Here is a 21,718-nt window from a genome sequence, read left to right on the forward strand (position 1 = left end):
TTTGAACATTTGGGAACATTACACCGTTTTGGCTTCTTGAATGTACCCTGTACTACAGCGTCGGGATGAATCTTGTCTTTATGAGCAGCACTTTCGATTATGAGATTTATGTTTTTATAAAGCAGATTCATGTCTAAAAAAAATCAGATACTCTTAACATGTTATCCGAATTCTCCACATTTAAAAACTGCACGTATGGCTGCTTTCGGTCCATTTAATAGTTAAACTTTTGGCATTTTCAATGTGTCGAATGGTGTGACGTAAAATCCAAGCGCGAGTCGGTGACAGAGTTCAGCGACACGTCAACCACAAGGAAGTAGGTGTTTGTCTAACCTGCGACTTAATTGCGGCTCGAAGGACCGAAGTCTTATCGAAATGGGTGAGTATTTTAACTATTGGTCAACAAAATCTGTATTTATCCTTTGATCACCTTGACTTACATGCCTATGATTAATTAGATAGCGTCATATCTCTGCCCTGTATCTGCCATCTCCATTCACGCGCAGTGCGCCTGTCAGCTCGCGAGCTAACGTTAGCTATTTACTGTGAACACGGTATGCTTTTCACTCATGGTGTGGAATAGCTCCTAAACGTTTTGTCTCCGAGGTATTCAGACTAACTGTTTTATTTTTATATTATTTATTTTGTGTCTACACATTGCCACCAAAGACGTAAGAGAAAAAGCACGACAACTTGCATGCTTGTGTAATGTCAGTCATGCTAAAACGTCAGTTAATGAGGCTAAGCTAACCTCAGCTAACTTGCTCGACCACTTGTGATACTCATAGAAATTTAGGCACATTGTGATGAAAATCCGGAGAAGAGCTGGGTTGAAAATAGTTCTCGATATAGACAAGCTCACGTTTTTTACGCTGAATTTATGACTGTGTAGCTGTCACATTTCTGTTTCCTTAATTCCTCAGAAACTAAACATACTTTTATCTATACTAGTATCTTAAGTATTTGGGACGTTTAATAGTGTAAGTTCTGCCAAACTGTAGCCTGCTTTTTCTTATATTTTCCTTTTATTTTTTACTGCTTATAATCGTCCCTTAGCTAAGCTGTGCAATAAATATAGCCGGCTTCTGTTGTTCGGTCGTGTGAATTCAGCCTATCATTTTATTGTATTTTGCTTTTTTACTGCTTAGATTTTATATTGCTTCATGTTTTGTGTGAAGTACGTATTGTACTGATCTCTGTTTATGTGTATGTGTTTATATGTATGTATTATGAATGCTTTGTGTTTTGTTTTTTGTTTTTTACTGACGCTTCCTGTTTGCATTTTCCTTTTGCAGCTGTTTTACAAATTTCCCTGCTGTGGGTTGAATTAAAGGCTTATCTTATCTTGTCTTGTCTTATTTTTTTGGCACTTGATTTGCCATTGTTTAATCATCATTTGAGTTATTAAGTTCATGGAAAGCCAAAATGATGAAAACACCCAACGGCGCCTAAAGTGATGAGTTATAACGAGCAAATTCAAAGTTTTAGTTTAGATTAGTATAGTTTTACATACATGTGTATATAAAATGCAGAAAAAGAAAAGCAAGAAGATTAAACACTGTGCTGGAGAGATTAGAAGCCAAAAATGGCTTATGGAGATACTGCCCCTATTAAAAAATTCATAAAAAAAACAAAGATTGATAAAAGAAAAAAAAGGCAAAGCAGTACTTCAAAGTTGATGAAAACGTACAAATGTAACTTTGCATTTACAAATAAATCCAATGAAGTGTACGAGTCTTTGCAAAATCAAGTCTTCTCAGATGTTTTTTAAAATAATGATGATGTCATTATTGATTGTAATGATGGAAGTAGCTTGTCCCAAAGAGATGATCCTCTGTATTATAATGTATATTGATTCAGGAACGTCAGACAGTACGGAAAATAAAAGTCCTTAGAGTGTTTTGTGGAGTACGAGTGAATGTCATTTAATAATGAAGATGAAGCAAGCAAACGTTGGCTCTTTTGGTTGATATATTATCAAAAGCACTTATTTCTATCCATCTGTGTTGAATTTTCAGGTCAAATCTTCACTAATATCTTTGCCGGCCTGTTTGGCAGCAGGGAGATGAGGATTCTTATCCTTGGTTTGGACGGTGCAGGAAAAACAACCATTCTCTACCGGCTGCAGGTTGGAGAGGTGGTAACCACAATCCCAAGTATGTACTTTATTTCCCTACTTATTTACTTTTATTGCTCTTCACACAACATCCCTGGATTCATATCAGTTAAACTCTGGGTTTATCAGAGGTTGTGTTTATTTATACTGTAATATGAGAACAACCTATGTATGTACAGAGAGTACATTATGAATGGCATCTATCAGTAATCCTACAGACAAATGCTTTCATACAGAGAGACTTCACAAACTCAGGCAGCCAGTCTGGTCAACAATCTTATTTGACACACAAACTCTGAGTGGAGAGAAGCAAATAGAGGAAACAAGTCTCACTGGCTTTAATTAAAATGATTACAACTGATACAGATTGCACTGATGTTGAAAACAAACACAATGTAACCGTCAGTTTGTGGTTTTTAAATACTGAGATGGAAGTGTATACGGACATATGTGCTACTTTAAAGCCAGAATATTTAGCCAGTTCAAAATCAAAAGGGCTATAAAGGTATTCTGGACACCTGTGGACAGGTTTGCAAAAAAATATTGAGTTAATTACATGCTGCATTTCAGGCGAGACGCCCCAGGTGAAAACAGTTTTTTTTATACACTGGTAATTTTTGAGATCTTGCACTATTTTCTTCCATAACATTTCTTCTTTGAGACGTGAAAAAAAAAACATGTCAAAAACACATTTACACATAGTTTAGATTTTTGTTCTGGAACTATATGCAAAAGTGTATATTTAATTAGATCAGGCCTCGGCCATACACCGAACTTTCCAGTTGCGTTCCTGTCTATATTCTAAAAGGTTTTTACAGAGGGGTTTGTTAAAATATCATTTAAAGCCTGATTTATAGAACATTTATTTCTAAAAACAGGGTGATTTTTTACTTTTTTTATGGCTGTTGACAGTATTTTCTGATTAATTGAGTGATACATTGAGATATCCAAAATTTCTTTTTTAATATGACAACAAAGTTTAACATGGCTTTATCAAATGTTGAGATTGCTGCTCTGGTAATGTATGCAAAACAGCACATATTTAATTACGTAATGCCTCATTTGCATTATAAAACACACAATTGCAGAAAACTTGAAATATTACAAAATCACCGTCTGACTTTAAGCAATCAAATGGGCAAATTCATGATAATGTCTATTTGATAAAATAAATTACTTTATTCACTTGGGCTCCCACCAAAAATCCAGATTTTTTTTCTCTGTGTGCTGTCGATTACACAACAGTTATTTAAGATTTTAGCATAGTGTTGCTCATGCTTTGTTTATTTGAATGTGCAGATTCTGAATACTTGAATACTCTACCATGACAGCATAAACCTTCCTTACACACATGTCGTTTCAATGTGGTTTGTTAAATTTAAGGGCTTTGTGGATCACCATGTAGAGAGAATAGTTTTATAGTTTTATAATGACCACGTTTTGTAGAGAAAAGCACATAACAAAATGGCCTGTGTTAGTAATTTAAATCAAATATGCTGCATATTCTCACCAGTGTAAAGAATTCCATAAGATATATCTAATATAGTATTTCAGGATTGTGCTAACTCTGTATAAAAATTCTCTACCAGTAGAGTTTTTCTCACATTACATAGCCTAAGAATAGAAACTGATTGCAGATGGTTCTGCATGTACTGCAGTGCATATCGTAATTCCAGTACTCAACGGTGGCAACAATCAGGCTCATATTCTTTGACCTCACTGTACTCATATGAATTCCTCTCTGCACAGCAATTGGCTTCAACGTTGAGACAGTCACCTACAAAAATCTGAAGTTCCAGGTGTGGGATCTGGGAGGACAGACAAGTATCAGGTAGGTGGCAAGTGTGCAAGGACTGTGCTGCAGAGCTTCCAGGAATGATTGTGTGAAAATAACAGCCCGATCAATATGGGATTTTTGATACTGATACAGATTTTACGGTGGAAAAATTCACAGATTACCAATATGGCGACTAATTTTTGAGCTGGAATGAAAATGGATCATTTCTATGCAGATTTTGCACTGACTTTGCACCAATATGACTAAGCAGAAGTACTCAGAAGGCTGCTTTCTTAAACAAACAACTTTTATTTTACAATGCACTTATTTAAAATTACATTCAAACAAAAATAAAGAATAAATAAAAATAAACATCTGTACTGTATGTGTTCAGCATCAGTCTTCCCTGACCATTAAAATAAAGAATATAAAAATAATATACATCAGTACTGACTATTTAAATAAAGAATAGATACAATAAAATATATAGCTAAATAAACATCAGCACTGTTTGGTATCAGCCAATTGCTGACCATTTCTAAACCACCCAAACATTGTTTTCTGCATTGTATGGTCTGAAAAAAAACTTTTCTTATTGGTGCATATCTTAAAAAACATATGCTCCGATATGTCTGTGAAAGGCTCGTAACGGCTCAGTTGACCGATATGACGGTTGGGCTCAATTCCTATTTTTTAACTCCCCTTTTTTAAATATTTGAACCTTCTGCCTTCATTCTTGCATCTTTGCGTCAACCCACCACCTTCACTCTTTGTCATCCTCCTTCTTTCTCCTCACCTGTCTGAAAACCTCTCTGCTTCTCTCTCTGCTCGATAGACCCTACTGGCGGTGTTACTACTCAAACACAGATGCGATCATCTATGTCGTCGACAGCAGCGACCGCGACAGGATGGGCATCTCTAAGTCTGAGCTGGTGGCCATGTTGGAGGTAAGATAGCTTTTTTTGTTAAAGGCAACCGAAACCACAGTGGGTCTCATTCAGCAAACTCGAGAAATTTAGGTGTATTTTAGCATTCATCAATAGTATCTCAGAAGCTCCAATCTGTTTGTAGGTATCAACAAAATCTACATCTGCCTCCTACTGCTTGTGTAAAAATGAATGCACGTAAATATTGCTTGTCATTATTAGAAATTACAATTTTAATTTGTAAGGTGCTGTGTTATGTTTAGCTTCTTGGCCAATAAAAACTAGAATTTTACTACGATCTGTCCTATCAGAGCTCTACTTCGATCTGTCCCCTTCATGCTGCCACAGACAGAAGACAAAATGTTTTTTTCTCAAATCCAGCTCACCCAAAATGACTTCAATCTCCAACATAGCAAACGTTTTTCATTCTTCCTTTGTTTACGGCATGTTGGCAGGTCGAGAGGATGCACCTACTCATAGTAATTATCACCTCCTTATGTGGTGGTCACTGGCTGTTCTTGGGTGGTATTGTATGCTAATTTCTGACTGGTGGGAGGGTGCTGTCAATTTATGAATAATTGGCATTCATAAACATACACAAGAGCTTACGATCAAATCAAAGTTCCTTGCAGCATTCATGAATCTGGTGTAGGTTTTTAGTACCAAGTTGTTTCATGTGCAAATCTCTTCACAGACTTACTAACATTTTATGGAATCAGAGCCATTGAAACAAGTCCGATTTGAGAATATTTATAACAAGCTTTAAATCATATGCTAGTGGTAAAAAACTAATAGTTAAATGTCCAGAAATACTATACTATCACAGATTTTTTTCTGACATGTTTAGCATGTCTTCTCTATTGCATATTTAATTCCATACTAGTTTGACTTTTTCTTTGCATGTTTTATGACTGCCTATGCTGTGACATAATACTTTACTATGACCTATTTAATCACATCTAATGATATAGTAACGTGGGGCTTTTTAAATGCTATTTGTAATTACAGTATAATATGACTTTCTATTGCATTTTTTTCTGACAAACTATACTATTACATTTTTTAGTCACATTTTTTATGATAATGTATGACTTTTTGCATATTTCATGACGTACGATACATCTAGACTTCTTTTATTGCATTTTTAAATTATATACTATGACATTTTTTATCAGATTTGTCATGACTTACTTTAGTGTGACTTTTTTATTGCATATTTTGTGACATTTTATACTATGACGTTTTTTTAATCACATTATTGACAACATACGATATTGTGATGTTTTTTTGATCACATTTTATCATTAGTGACAGTGTACTACGGCTGACTTATTGGATATTGTCTGACACACTACACTATGACTTTAGTATAACTGTAAAGTATTCTGACCATATCTTGAAAAGTCACCGTTGTATGTCTTTGTGTACACAACTTAGGCAATTCTAGTTCAAAAAGCACTGAAAATCTCAAAAAGAAAAATTCAAATCACCGAAACTACACAGATGGTTTTCAAAATAAACTATTTCAGAACTATGATTTTGGTGGGATTTCAGTATTAATATTGTGTGCTTAACAGTGGTTACATGTCACAAAGTGTTAAGTTGCTCATTTCGCTTCCATAACACTGCACATATTTTTTACTGCCATTCTCCGGCACTCTTTCTTTTTATGAGTTGCTCATGTTCATGACCTTGTTATTTATCCAGGAGGAAGAGCTGAAGAAAGCTATACTGGTGGTCTTCGCAAATAAACAGGACATGGACCAAGCAATGACACCTGCTGAGGTGGCACAGTCTCTGGGCCTCCCCGCCCTCAAAGAGAGAAAATGGCAGATCTTCAGGACATCAGCTCTAAAAGGCTCTGGCCTGGATGAAGGAATGGAATGGTAGGCATTACCATACTTATTATACATAGAGAGAAATAATTCAAATGGGAATAAATGATTTTAAAATAGGTGTTATTTATGTAAAAAAAAGAAATTAGTATAATTAGTATAATATGTCAAAAAGGCATAGTATAGTGTGTCAAGAAAATGTTATAGTATAGTTTGTCAAAACAAGTGTTAAATACTACAGTGTTTCATAAAAGAGTCGACTCGACTCGACTCAACTCAACTCAACTTTATTTAAAAAGCACTTTAAAAAAACAACCACAGCTGAAACAAAGTGCTGTACATAAATAGACAAAACAACACAGACATAAAACAATTTAAAAAAAAAATGGTGAAATAAAACAGATATAAACACTAAGGTAATTGTTTTATTGTTTTTAAAAACGATTCAAAAAACAATTAAAACAATAACTAAAAACAGACCATAAAACACTAAAACAGGAGCAGAGTCTCATGCGGGGTTGAAAGCCAAGGAATAAAAATGGGTTTTAAGACAAGTTTTAAAAATGGACAGTGAGGAGGCTTGTCTAATGTGGAGGGGAAGCTCATTCCACAACTTAGAACAGAACTAATTTGCAGATCCAATTAAAAACCACTGTCCACCTTAAAACCCAAGTGTTTATGCCTCCACTTGATAGTGCTAGATAATGACTTTAAACAACTAAGAGGAAACTTCTACAATGGACAACACAAACTGTTATAAACAGTAAACTGTGTGCGGCGAGCTGTTTAAGAGTCTTATGAAACACAAAGATAAACACCAGGGAAACTGGACACGGGATTGCCTCCAAAAGATTTCTAGAGGGGCCTGGACAGGAGACTGTTGGCTTTCAATAATCTGCCAAAGAGCCCAAGTCAACAGGAGGGGGTCGACAAGGGTTACTGGGACCAAACACCATTAGTTCTGTATTTTTCTCATTGAAATTTAAAAAGTTCAAAGCCATCTAGGATTTGATGTCTTCAAGACATGCAAGAATTTGTGTGAGGGAGAAAGCATTTTTCTTTTTCAGCGGCACATATATGTGACTGTTGTCAGCATAACAGTGGAAAGAGATGCCATGCTTTCTCAGGATGGAGCCCAGGGGCAGTAAATACAAAGAGAAAAGCAGGGGCCCTAAAATCAACCCTTGTGGAACCCCATACGGCAATGGAGCAGAGCTGGACCCTGAAATTCCAAGGCTTACACTCATACTTCTGTCAGCCAGATATGATTTGAACCACTCCAGTGCAGTACCACAGATACCCCCAGGTGGCGTTGCCAGGCCTGTAGGGTATTGTAAAGGCTGCAGATAGGTCCAACAGAACAAGAATTACATGGTCACCAGAGTCATTGAGTCAGGAGGATGTCATTAAAAACTAGAATTTTTTGTTTCTGAAGTAGAGGCTGCACCACTGCATGTTTAAAGCTTAGGGGAACAACACCAGAAGACCAACTGCTGTTAATGATAGCCAGAACCAACTGCCCGATACTAGGGAAAACCTGTTTAAATAGGCTAGAAGAGACAGCTTGACAGGGTCGAAAAGAGTCAAAGTGTAGTATGTAATAAAAATGTCAGTCTAGTATGTAAAAAAAAATTATAGTATGGTGTGAAAACTTCATAGTATAGTATATAGCAACAATATAGCATGTGTTGTTTTTTTGTTTTTTTGGACATGTCAAGATTTGATGTTTTTCGCCGTACTCTAGCATGGTATATTCCATTGTTTCGACATGCTATATTATGGTGTTTTTGGCCATTTTTACAAAATTCTATGCCATGCTGTGTCTTGGCATGCTATTTCGTGCACCTGTTTTTGGGACATGTCATTTTTGGCCATTTTTCTGACATGCTAAATTATGAGGTTTTTCGCCTTTTTGGCCTTCACTCCCACTGATTTCTATCTATGAAAGGTGCTATATAAATAAAATTTACTTACTTACTTACTTACTTACTTTGTATACTATAACGCATCTCTACAAGCTATTATATGTTGTTATTAGCCATTTTTAGGAGCAGTCAAATTTTGAGTTTTTCAACATACTATACTATTGCCTTTTTGACCATTTTTTGACATGCTAAATCATGAGGTTTTTGGCCTTTTTTGGCCTTAATTCCCATTTTGTATACTACTACTATGAGCCAAATGGAACATCCTAACTCAACATGGTATCTGGAAGTTTGGCTTAGTAGATTGAGCAGGTGCTTGGTGTTCCTGAGGTTGTTGGCTTGAGCCTTACTTAATACATTTTAAATTTGACTTTTATGCCATGAATCAAATAAAAATATCAGCCCTGCCAAGAACTTAGTTGCTTTCCGGTCTGACTCATATGTCAGTGGAGTTTTTAATAGATGTCACTCATTACTTCGAGTGACATCTATTAAAAACTCATAACTTGCATCAGAACAATTGGTTTAGTGGATAAAGCAGGTGCTTGGTCTTTCTGAGGTTGTTGGTTCAAGCCTTGCTTCTTACAAAATTACTGTTGACTTGAATTGACCATGAATCAAATAAAAATTAAAGTTGTGCCAAGGCTGTAGTTGCATATCAGTCTGACTCATATCATTTTCATTTTTTTTGACATGCTAAATTATGAGTTTTTTGGCCTTTTTTGGCCTTCATTCCCACTTTGTATACAATAATGTGCCTCTACAAGTTATTATATGTTGTTTTCAGCCACTTTTATGAGCGGTCAAAATATGACTTTTTTAACATACCATACTATTGCCTTGTTGGCCATTTTTTGACATGCTAAATTATGAGGTTTTTGGCCTTTTTTGGCCTTCACTCCCACTTTGTATGGTATAACGCATCTCTACAAGCTATTATTTAACATTTTCATCCATTTTTAGGAGCGGTCAAAATTTGACTTTTTTGACGTACTATACTATTGCCTTTTTGACCATTTTTTGACATGCTAAATTATGAGGTTTTTGGCCTTTTTTGGCCTTAATTCCCACTTTGTATACTACTACTATGAGCCAAATGGAACATCCTAACTCAACATGGTATCTGGAAGTTTGGCTTAGTGGATGGAGCAGGTGCTTGATGTTCCTGAGGTTGTTGGTTTGAGTCTTACTTAATACATTTTAAATTTGACTTTTATGCCATGAATCAAATAAAAATATCAGCCCTGCCAAGAACTTAGTTGCTTTCCGGTCTGACTCATATGTCAGTGGAGTTTTTAATAGATGTCACTCGACGTAATGAGCTAAATTGAAAATCCGATACATAACTTGCATCAGAGCAATTGGTTTAGTGGATAAAGCAGGTGCTTGGTCTTTCTGAGGTTGTTGGTTCAAGCCTTGCTTTTTACAAATTACTGTTGACTTGAATTGACCATGAATCAAATAAAAATTAAAGTTGTGCCAAGACTGTAGTTGCATATCAGTCTGACTCATATCATTTTCATTTTTTTTTTGACATGCTAAATTATGAGGTTTTTGGCCCCTTTTGGCCTTTATTCCCACTTTGTATACCATAATGTGTCTCTACAAGCTATTATATGTCGTTTTCAGCCATTTTTAGGAGTGGTCAATATTTGACTTTTTCATCATACTATACTATTGCCTTTTTGGCCATTTTTTTGACATGCTAAATTATGAGTTTTTTGGCCTTTTTTGGTCTTCATTCCCACTTTGTTGACGATACGATTTACGACACGTCACTGCTGATAATGAGCTAAATGGAACTCAGTATGTTATCTGGAGGTTTGGCTTAGTGGATAGAGCAGGTGCTTGTTGTACCTTTGGTTCTTAGTTCAAGCTTTACTTGTTAAAAGTTACTGTTGACTTTTATGCCATGAATCTAATAAAAATATCAGCTCTGCCAAGAACTTAGTTGCATATCAGTTTGACTCATATATCAAGTGGGGTTTTAACACGTCAGTGCTGGTAATGAGCTAAATAGAACATCCGAAATAAATATGGTATCTGGAGGTTTGGCTCAGTGGGTAATGCAAGTGTCTGTGGTTCCAGAGGGTTGTTGGTTCGAGCCTCCCTTGACACAAGGTGCATTTCATTCTTATTCCACGAATCAAATAAAAATATCAGCCCTACCAACAACTTGGTAGATTATCGGTCTGACTCACATCAGTTGAGTTTTCAATAGCTGTCAATGGTGAAACTGAGATAAAGGGGACGCCGAACAGTGTTCAGATGTCTGGAGGTTTGGCTCAGTTGGTAGAGCAGGAGGTTGGAGTGCAAGAGATTGCTAGTTCAAATCTCACCTGAAACATGTGGCTTTTGGAGGCTGCCATCTGAGCACAGAGTTCTCGATAAAGCAGACATATATCAGCCGATACATGTTATTTTATTTATGCCACAAGATATAATTGGGTTGTACGTTCATACCGTTAAGACACTGATTGTGATATGGCAGAACACATTAAGGCATGTAAAGTTTATTAATATATTGTAACGAAAATATAAATCAACTTTACATGCCTTAATATTTTCTGCTATATCATAATCAGTGTCTAAAATGATATTTTAGGGCATAAAAAAAAAAAATATCGGCTTCTATATATCTGTCTAAAATTGACAGACGTCACTGCCGATACTGGTTTTACCTGTTTTGGGACCACTTCACCTGTTTTTTTTGGCAAAAATGACATATTAATCAATTTTAATGCCTCATTTCTTCTGCAATATCACAATCAATGTCGAAAGTGTATGAATCTACAGCCAAATGATATTTTATGGCAAAAATAAAATAAAAAATATCGGCATATATATATCTGTCTAAAATCGACAGACGTCGCTGCCGATACTGGTTTTACCTGTTTCGGGACCACTTCACCTGTTTTTTTGGCAAAAATGACATGTTAATCAATTTTAATGCCTTGTTTCTTCTGCAACATCACAATCAGTGTCTAAAGTGTATGAATCAACAGCCAAATTATATTTTTTGGCATAAAAAAAATAAATAAATATTGGCATCTATATATCTGTCTAAAATTGACAGACGTCACTGCCGATACTGGTTTTACCTGTTTCGGGACCACTTTACCTGTTTTTTTTTTTTTAAAAAATGACATATTAATCAATTTTAATGCCTTAATTTTGTTCTGCAATATCACAGTCAGAGTCTAAACTGTATAAATCTAAAGCCAAATTATATTTTATGGCAAAAAATAAATTAAAAATATGTGATTATATATATCTGTCTAAAATCGACAGACGTTGCTGCCAAATATCATTTGGCTGTAGATTCATACACTTTAGACATTGACTGTGATATTGCAGAAGAAATAAGACATTAAAATTGATTAATATGTCATTTTTGCCAAAAAAACAGGTGAAGTGGTCCCGAAACAGGTAAAACCAGTATCAGCAGCGACGTCTGTCGATTTTAGACAGATATATATATATATATATATATATATTATATATATATATATATGCCGATATTTTTTTTTTTTTTATGCCATAAATATCATTTGGCTGTAGATTCATACACTTTAGACACTGACTGTGATTATTGCAGAAGAAATAAGGCATTAAAATTGATTAATATGTCATTTTTGCCAAAAAAACAGGTGAAGTGGTCCCGAAACAGGTAAACTAGCATCAGCAGCGACGTCTGTCGATTTTAGACAGATATATATATGCCGATATTTTTTTTTTTATTTTTGCGATAAAATAGCCTTTGGCTGTAGATTCATACACTTTAGACATTGACTGTGATATTGCAGAAGAAATAAGGCATTAAAATTGATTAATATATCATTTTTGCCAAAAAAAAAGGTGAAGTGGTCCCAAAACAGGTAAAAAGTGAAAACCAGTATCGGCAGCGACGTCTGTCGATTTTAGACAGATATATATATATGCCGATATTTTTTTCTTTTTTTATGCCATAAATATCATTTGGCTGTAGATTCATACACTTTAGACACTGATTGTGATATTGCAGAAGAAATAAGGCATTAAAATGGATTAATATGTCATTTTTGCCAAAAAAAAACAGTGAAGTGGTCTCGAAACAGGTAAAACCAGTATCGGCAGCGACGTCTGTCGATTTTAGACAGATATATATATGCCGATATTTTTTTTTTTTTTTTTTGCCATAAAATATCATTTGGCTGTAGATTCATACACTTTAGACATTTGACTGTGATATTGCAGAAGAAATAAGGCATTAAATTGATTAATATATCATTTTTGCCAAAAAAACAGGTGAAGTGGTCCCAAAACAGGTAAAACCAGTATCGGCAGCGACGTCTGTCGATTTTAGACAGATATATATATATGCCGATATTCTTTCTTTTTTTATGCCATAAATATCATTTGGCTGTAGATTCATACACGTTAGACACTGATTGTGATATTGCAGAAGAAATAAGGCATTAAAATGGATTAATATGTCATTTTTGCCAAAAAAAAAAGGTGAAGTGGTCCCGAAACAGGTAAAACCAGTATCGGCAGCGACGTCTGTCGATTTTAGACAGATATATATATGCCGATATTTTTTTATTTTATTTTTGCCATAAAATATCATTTGGCTGTAGATTCATACACTTTCGACATTGATTGTGATATTGCAGAAGAAATAAGGCATTAAAATTGATTAATATATCATTTTTGCCAAAAAAACAGGTGAAGTGGTCCCGAAACAGGTAAAACCAGTATCGGCAGCGACGTCTGTCAATTTTAGACAGATATATATATATATGCCGATATTTTTTCTTTTTTTTTATGCCATAAAATATCATTTGGCTGTAGATTCATACACGTTAGACACTGCTTGTGATATTGCAGAAGAAATAAGGCATTTAAAAAAATGGATTAAATATGTCATTTTTGCCAAAAAAAACAGGTGAAGTGGTCCCGAAACAAGTAAAACCAGTATCGGCAGCGACGTCTGTCGATTTTAGACAGATATATATATGCCGATATTTTTTTTTTTATTTATGCCATAAAATATCATTTGGCTGTAGATTCATACACTTTTGACATTGATTGTGATATTGCAGAAGAAATAAGGCATTAAAATTGATTAATATGTCATTTTTGCCAAAAAAAACAGGTGAAGAAGTGGTCCCAAAACAGGTAAAACCAGTATCGGCAGTGACGTCTGTCGATTTTAGACAGATATATAGAAGCCGATATTTTTTTTTTTTTTTTATGCCCTAAAATATCATTTTAGACTGATTATGATATAGCAGAAAATACTAAGGCATGTAAAGTTGATTGTATTTTCGTTACAATAAGGCATAATAAACTTTACATGCCTTATGTGTTTGCCATATCAAATCAGTGTCTTAACGTGGTCCCAAAACGTAAAACCAATCGGCAGCGACGTTATATTTGTGGCATAAATAAAATAACATGTATCGGCTGATATATGTCTGCTTTATCGAGAACTCTGTGCTCAGATGGCAGCCTCCAAAAGTGATATTACATGTTTCAGGTGAGATTTGAACTAGCAATCTCTTGCACTCCAACCTCCTGCTCTACCAACTGAGCCAAACCTCCAGACATCTGAACACTGTTCGGCGTCCCCTTTATCTCAGTTTCACCATTGACAGCTATTGAAAACTCAACTGATGTGAGTCAGACCGATAAATACCAAGTTGTTGGTGGGGCTATATTTTTATTTGATTTGTGGAATAAGAATGAAATGTGCCTTGTGTCAAGGGAGGCTCGAAACCAACAACCTCTGGAACCACAGACACTTGCATTATCCACTGAGCCAAACCTCCAGATACCATACTCATTTTGGATGTTCTATTTAGCTCATTACCAGCACTGACATGTGTGGAAAACTCTTCTGATATATGAGTCAGACCGATATGCAAAGTAAGTTCTTGGCAGAGCAGATATTTTTATTAGATTCATGGCATAAAAGTCAACAGTAACTTTTTAACAAGTAAGACTTGAACCAACAATCTCAGGAACATCAAGCACCTGTCCTGTCCACTAAGCCAAACCTCCAGATGCCATGTGTATGTCCGATGTTCTATTTAGCTCATTATCAACAGTGACATATTTTAATAAATTCTACTGATATATAAGTCAGGTGGCAACTATATTTTTATTTCTGTCTGCTCTGCTGTCATATGGTGTTCTTCCTTCTTGTCTCTCAACCCTATTTCAAAAAACTACCTGTGTCAGCTGAGTCTCAAAGCATCAACCTCAGGCATAACATTAACCTGCTTTACTCACTGAACCAAACCAAATACGTTTTAACTGAGGTGGGACACCCTGCTGGACAGTGGGTGGTTTGCCCCTCCCATCAATATTATTGATAATAATAATAATAATTTATAATTGGTATTATTATTACTGATAAAATTATTGTTATAATGAATATTTACAGCTACTGGAGACACCTGTCACAATATCCGTTCATTGAGAAAAAAAAAAGACACATTTGCTAGGAGCCTTTTAAAAATAGTAAAGCTTTTTTTTTGAAGAAAAAAAAACAGCTACAAAAGAACAAAAAAAGCAACATAGCAGAGCAGTGTTTGCCAAGTCAGCTCTCCTGGCTTCCAGTAGCTGAAAACACAAGCAGTACAATTAATACTGCTCTGTGGTGTTAACACAACACACATTCACATTCAGCACAGTGCATTCAGCGTTTTTCTTTAAATCTTACCCTTGCCTCGCATTGTAGTGCCTGTCTTTTTTCATCAGTTTTGGAGACACTGCACTTTTCTATAAAACACAGAAAACAACATCAAAGTCACTTTGGTGAACATATGTATGTGGGTTTGAACAGCGGGGAGTCAATGTGGCACATCACACATTTATATTCTTGACTTGTAACATTTAATTCACTCAGAGAGTCGTGCAAAGAGATTCACTTAAGTACAGACTAAAAAATAAGTTACTCACCTAATATCTCCAAAGTGTCCGCTGTCCTGCGTGTCCTCCTCCTGCTGCATCAGCTGATTGTGATGAGGATCAGCTGCAGCGTCGCGAGGCCGCTCCTTCGAAAAAATGAATCCAGCGCCTCTTCAGCTGTTCACCGTCATTTTGACATTTTGGTCTCGCGTTTTGCTGAGCTCTTTCTTGCTACTCTGTTATTTTTGGGTATGTTTTCCATGTAAACAAACACACGTACTTCGTCTCGTTTTCCCTCCGTGTGTGTTCAAATTTCCGTGAAGAACAGATGAATACTAAAATTGTCATCCAATCGGGACACAGGAGGCGGGACAAAGCCTTCGCAGCCGTCGCTGTTTGGCTCAGAGGACGGAACAACTTGGGTTTCACTGGCGAATCAATGCGCAGAAATTGATGATGTAACACGTTGAGTGCGCAGCGTCTGGATGTCTAAACAGAGCATATCTGATATCAGTGGAAAGCCTAGATTCTCACTTTAAAGCAAAGCATGTTGATAGGATTAGCGGCTCAATAGTCAGACTTTAGAGGGAATTCTTTATTAATACAACAACACACCATCATCTCTTAGGTCAACTCATCCAGCTTCCATTGCTTCCGTTTTTTTATCAGGACCGGATTTAGTTTTTTGGGGGCCTGGTGCCCCAGCCTAACTGTCTTATTTTGATTTCACCCATTCTCTAAGTGGGAATGATGGTGGGCTGTTGGCAGCTGTAGAAGAAGTAATGCTGTTCTCTTCACCCTCACTGTAACTATAATAGACTAGTGCAGGTGATAAGAGTTGCAGGAAATTTGTTTTAAATGACATTTAAACACAGGGCACACCACGGGATGACAGGCTTTGACCTGACTTGGCAGTCAAAGAGGAAATACATTAATTAATTAATCAGCAAAAGATGAATATTGTACAAAGAATACAAATAAAGAAACATTTAATTTTTCTCTATTGGTTGGTAGTAGGAGCTACAAGGAGTCATAACCTCATGAATTCCAAACCTCAATTAAAGCTGCAAGCAGTGATGAACAGGCCCTCGCACCCAAACGTATGTCAGGGGTACTGGTGGGACGCCAGCTAAAGCAGTCGTTCATTTCTGTGAGAGTCAGATAATGTACGCAGAGAGTTTGGACCCTTGAGTGAGCCATCTCACATGGTATAGTACTTCCAGCGGCCACTAGGTTGCAGCAAAGGAGACACAAATTCCATGTTGTCTTGGTTTGCATCATTTGTAGACCAAACCATGTAAATATCATGTAAATCCCATGTTAATTCATCGCCAAGGGGCTGAGAATGCACACACCATATTTTAAATTGAATGTGTAAATCCTGTAATCCAAAAATGGCCATTTTTTAGACATGCTAATTTATGAGAATTTTGGCCTTTTTTGGCCTTCACTCCCACTCTGTATAGTATAACGTGTCTCTACAAGCCATTGTATGTTGTTTTCAGCCATTTTTACGAGCGGTCAAATTTTGACTTTTTCTACATACTATACTATTGCCTTTTTTGCCATTTTTTTGACATGCAAAATTATGAGGGTTTTGGCCTTATTTGGCCTTCATTCCCACTTTGTATACTATAAAAGCTTCTCTACAAGGTATTATATGTCGTTTTCAGCCATTTTTAGGAGCTGTCAAATTTTCGACTTTTTCGACATACTATACTATTGCCTTTTCGCCCCTTTTTTTGACATGCTAAATTATGAAGTTGTTGGCATTTTTTGGCCTTTATTCCCACTTTGTATGCTATAACGTGTCTCAATAAGCTATCACGTGTCATTTTCAGCCATTTTTAGGAGCTGTCAAATTTTCGACTTTTTCGACATACTGTAATATTGCCTTTTTGCCCATTTTTTGGACATGCTAATTTATGAAGTTTTTGGCATTTTTTGGCCTTTATTCCCACTTTGTATGCTATAACGCATCTCTACAAGATATTATTATGTTGTTTTTAGCCATTTTTACGAGCGGTCAAATTTTGACTTTTTCGACATACTATACTATTGCCTTGTTGGCCATTTTTTTTTGACATGCTAAATTATGAAGTTTTTGGCATTTTTTTGGCTTTTATTCCCACTTTGTATACTATAACACTTCTCTACAAGCTATTATATGTTGTTTTCAGCCATTTTTAGAAGCGGTCAAATTTTGACTTTTTTCGACATACCTATTGCCTTGTTGGCCATTTTTTTTGACATGCTAAATTATGAAGTTTTTGGCATTTTTTGGCTTTTATTCCCACTTTGTATACTATAACACTTCGCTACAAGCTATTATATGTCGTTTTCAGCCATTTTTAGGAGCGGTCAAATTTTGACTTTTTTCGACATACTATACTATTGCCTTTTTAGCCATTTTTTTGACATGCAAAATTAGGAGATTGTTGGCCTTTTTTGGCCTCCATTCCCACTTTGTATACTATAACACTTCTCTACAAGCTATTATATGTCGTTTTCAGCCATTTCTAGAAGCGGTCAAATTTTGACTTTGTTCGACATACTATACTATTGCCTTGTTGGCCCATTTTTTTGACATGCTAAATTATGAAGTTTTTGGCATTTTTTGGCCTTTATTTCCCACTTTGTATGCTATAACGCGTCTCGACAAGCTATCACGTGTCATTTGCAGCCATTTCTAGGAGCGGTCAAATTTTGACTTTGTTCGACATACTATATACTATTGCCTTGTTGGCCATTTTTTTGACATGCTAAATTATGAAGTTTTTGGCATTTTTTGGCCTTTATTCCCACTTTGTATGCTATAACGCGTCTCGACAAGCTATCACGTGTCATTTGCAGCCATTTCTAGGAGCGGTCAAATTTTGACTTTTTCGACATACTATACTATTGCCTTGTTGGCCATTTTTTTTGACATGCTAAATTATGAAGTTGTTGGCATTTTTCGGCTCCTTGATTCCCACTTTATATACTATAATGTGTATCTACAAGCTATTTCATGTTGTTTTTAGCCATTTTTAGGAGTGGTCAAATTTTGAGTTTTTCGACATGCTATACTATTGCCTTTTCGGTCATTTTTTGGACATGCTAAATTATGAGGTTTTTGGCATTTTTTGGCCTTTATTCCCACTTTGTATGCTATAACGCATCTCTACAAGCTATTATATGTCGTTTTCAGCCATTGTTACGAGCGGTCAAATTTTGAGTTTTTCGACATACTATACTATTGCCTTTTCGGTCATTTTTTGGACATGCTACATTATTAGGTTTTTGGCCTTTTTTGGCCGTGATTCCCACTTTGTATACTAAAACGCGTCTATACAAGCTATTTTATGTCGTTTTTAACCATTTTTAGGTGCGGTCACATTTTGAGTTTTTCGACATACTATACTATTGCCTTGTTGGCCATATTTTGGACATGCTAAATTATGAGGTTTTTGGCCTTTTTTAGCCTTGATTCCAACTTTATATACTATAACGCTTCTCTACAAGCTATTATATGTCATTTTCAGCCATTTTCAGGAGCAGCCAAATTTTGAGTTTTTCGACATACTGTACTATTGCCTTCTCGGCCATTTTTTTGACATGCTAAATTATGAGGTTTGTGGCCATATTTGGCCTTCATTTCCACTTTGTATGCTATAACGCATCTCTACAAGCTATTATATGTTCTTTTCAGCCATTTCTAGCAGCGGTCACATTTTGAGTTTTTCGACATACTATACTATTGCATTTTTGGCCATTTTTTTGACATGCTAAATTATGAGGTTTTTGGCCTTTTTTGGCTGTGATTCCCACTTTATATACTAAAACGCGTCTATACAAGCTATTTTATGTTGCTTTTAGCCATTTTTAGGAGCAGTCAAATTTTGAGTTTTTCGACATACTATACTATTGCCTTTTTGGCCATTTTTTGGCCATTTTAAATTATGAGGTTTTTGGCCATATTTGGCCTACATTTCCACTTTTTATACTATAACGTGTCTCTACAAGCTATTAAATGTCATTTTCAGACATGTTTAGGAGCGGTCAAAATTTGACTTTTTCGACATACTGTACTATTGTCTTTTTGGCCATTTTTGGCCTTTATTCCTACTTTGTACACTAGAACACGACTCTACAAGCTATTATATGTCGTTTTCTACCGCTATGTCTTTTTTTTAGCTATTTGTTCAATATGTCATATTTTGTCATTTTCCCACATACTATACTATGATGTCTTCGATCACTTTTTCGACATGCTGTATTTTGATGTTTTTGGACGTTTTTTTATCAATACTATGACGTGTCGCTATATGCTATGTTATGTGGTTTTCAGCTGTTTTTTGGAAATTTTTTCAACATATTATGATAAATCACAACAAAAAGTTATAGTATGGAACGTTGTCAAAAATGACACTAAAACGTCAGTGTAGTCATTATGGGTCACGAAAAACGTCATAGTGTAGCCATGTAAAAAATTACAAAAAATATGTCATAGTACAATCGGTTGTTAAAAATTCTGTAAAGAAATAGTGAAGTACGTCGTGAAAAATCCTTAACAAGTCTCAGCATTCTTTGTCAGGAAGAATCTTGAGAAAATGTCAGTGGTTAGCTTTCTAGTTATTTTCAAGCAAAATACTACTAAGTATGTACTAATACTAAGTATGACATTTATCATTCTCGTTAGGATTAGTTCATACTGCACAACACTTTATTCTTTGCGTTTACCCAGCTTGAATTGTATTTGTTCTTTCTCTTTCCTAATAGGCTGGTGGATGCCCTCAAGTGTCGGCAGTAAAGGCTCCCACCCATTTTGTATATACTCCTGACCTTTGACCTTCCTGTATGAAGCCTTGTGACTGACCCCTCTCTCCTACACCCGTGACTGCACTCCTCCCCAACTCCAACCCACCTGAAGCCTTGGCCTAACGCCTTTCAAGCCTGGGACTTACAAGTGAAGGCTGCAGTAACGTCTGGACACACAAAGCCCCAAATCTTCCAACAATGGTGGCACAAGTGAAGCTTTCATAGAGCTGTGGAACTTCAGTGATGGACAAATTGGTGTCTACTTTTTTTCCTGTGTTGAAACACCTTAGAACAGACTTGTTAAATATTAATTCACGATTGCATTTTTAAGCAACGTAAATTATCATGGATTAAAAGGAATCTATAAAAGAAGGCTCTGATCTGACTTTCTGTAGCATTTCTAAAGTCAGGCATCTTTGCTGGACAATGTTAGCTTCATCTTCTCTCAGAGCGTTTAAGTATTTGGCATGTTTTGCAGCCAGAAGGAGATCGGTTTTTGATCGACACTAACATTAGCAAGACGTTATAAAGATACACCGAGGGGGAAGTGGTTTTCCCAAAAGGCACAAACATCATCAGGGGTTCCATAGTACAAATTTAAGTCCTGCTCCTAACCTGAGTAACCAGAGGTAAGGACACATCATCACTGAGAAGCAGCTGCTTGATTGCCAACTTATTAGACAATTTCTGATAGTATGCTAGACTAGCCATACCTGTCTGTACAAAAATATTCTGATTTACTTTTAGAAATTGCAAATTTTACCCAGCATACGCTAAATATCCTCTGGCCAAGTGTTACTGCAGCCCGGGCTGTTTTTGTACTATAGTCAGGCAGATACATTATCATTGATTTCTATTGTTGTTTTTCCTCCTGTTCATTTGTGGTGTTCCCACTTTTTTTTAAAATAGTAATTTGGTAGAGAAGCATTTTTCCATCAAAATCATTGAGTGCAGCTTTGGCATATTAGTCATTTAGTTACTGAACACTAACTGTATGCTCAAAGTTTTATGGTTGCATATTTATATCTGCTTGTACAGTGAAAATGATTCTCAGTAAAGATTGCTATCAGTGATTGTACCAATTTGTGTTAAGACTTTGATTTTCAAAATTGCGATATCAGACAACAGATGACCGGTAAATAATTTTTTTTTTAAAATACTTAAAAAAAAAGAAAGCAGACACCCTGTATTTGAGGGCAGTGTCCATGCTACAGTGGCTCTTTGCTGCATGTCATCCCCCCTCTCTCCCCCTTTCACGCTATCAGTCTTCTGTTCTATCTAATAAAGGAAAAAATGCCAAAAAGTAATCTTACAAACAAAAAAAAGACATGTAAAAAAAATAAAAAAAGATCTGAAAACCACATAGTATAGCATGTTGAGACATGTCATAGTATAGCATGTCGAAAAAGAAGACCAAAAACATCACAGTATGTCAAAAAATG

General features: G+C 35.8%; 1 protein-coding gene across 1 annotated transcript; it reads left to right on the forward strand.

Annotated features, from left to right (window-relative positions):
• The first annotated feature begins 274 nt into the window (after positions 1-274).
• Positions 275-21,354, forward strand: arl1 (ADP-ribosylation factor-like 1). Its single transcript, XM_042511313.1, has 6 exons — positions 275-379; positions 2,019-2,156; positions 3,866-3,947; positions 4,729-4,840; positions 6,527-6,705; positions 20,238-21,354. Exons 1-6 carry the CDS (start codon positions 376-378, stop codon positions 20,266-20,268), a joined length of 546 nt encoding a protein of 181 aa, XP_042367247.1. The 5' UTR covers positions 275-375; the 3' UTR covers positions 20,269-21,354.
• The last annotated feature ends 364 nt before the right edge of the window (positions 21,355-21,718 follow it).

Source organism: Plectropomus leopardus, chromosome 22 (assembly GCF_008729295.1).
Source record: "Plectropomus leopardus isolate mb chromosome 22, YSFRI_Pleo_2.0, whole genome shotgun sequence".
NCBI classification, from domain to species: Eukaryota; Metazoa; Chordata; class Actinopteri; order Perciformes; family Serranidae; genus Plectropomus; species Plectropomus leopardus.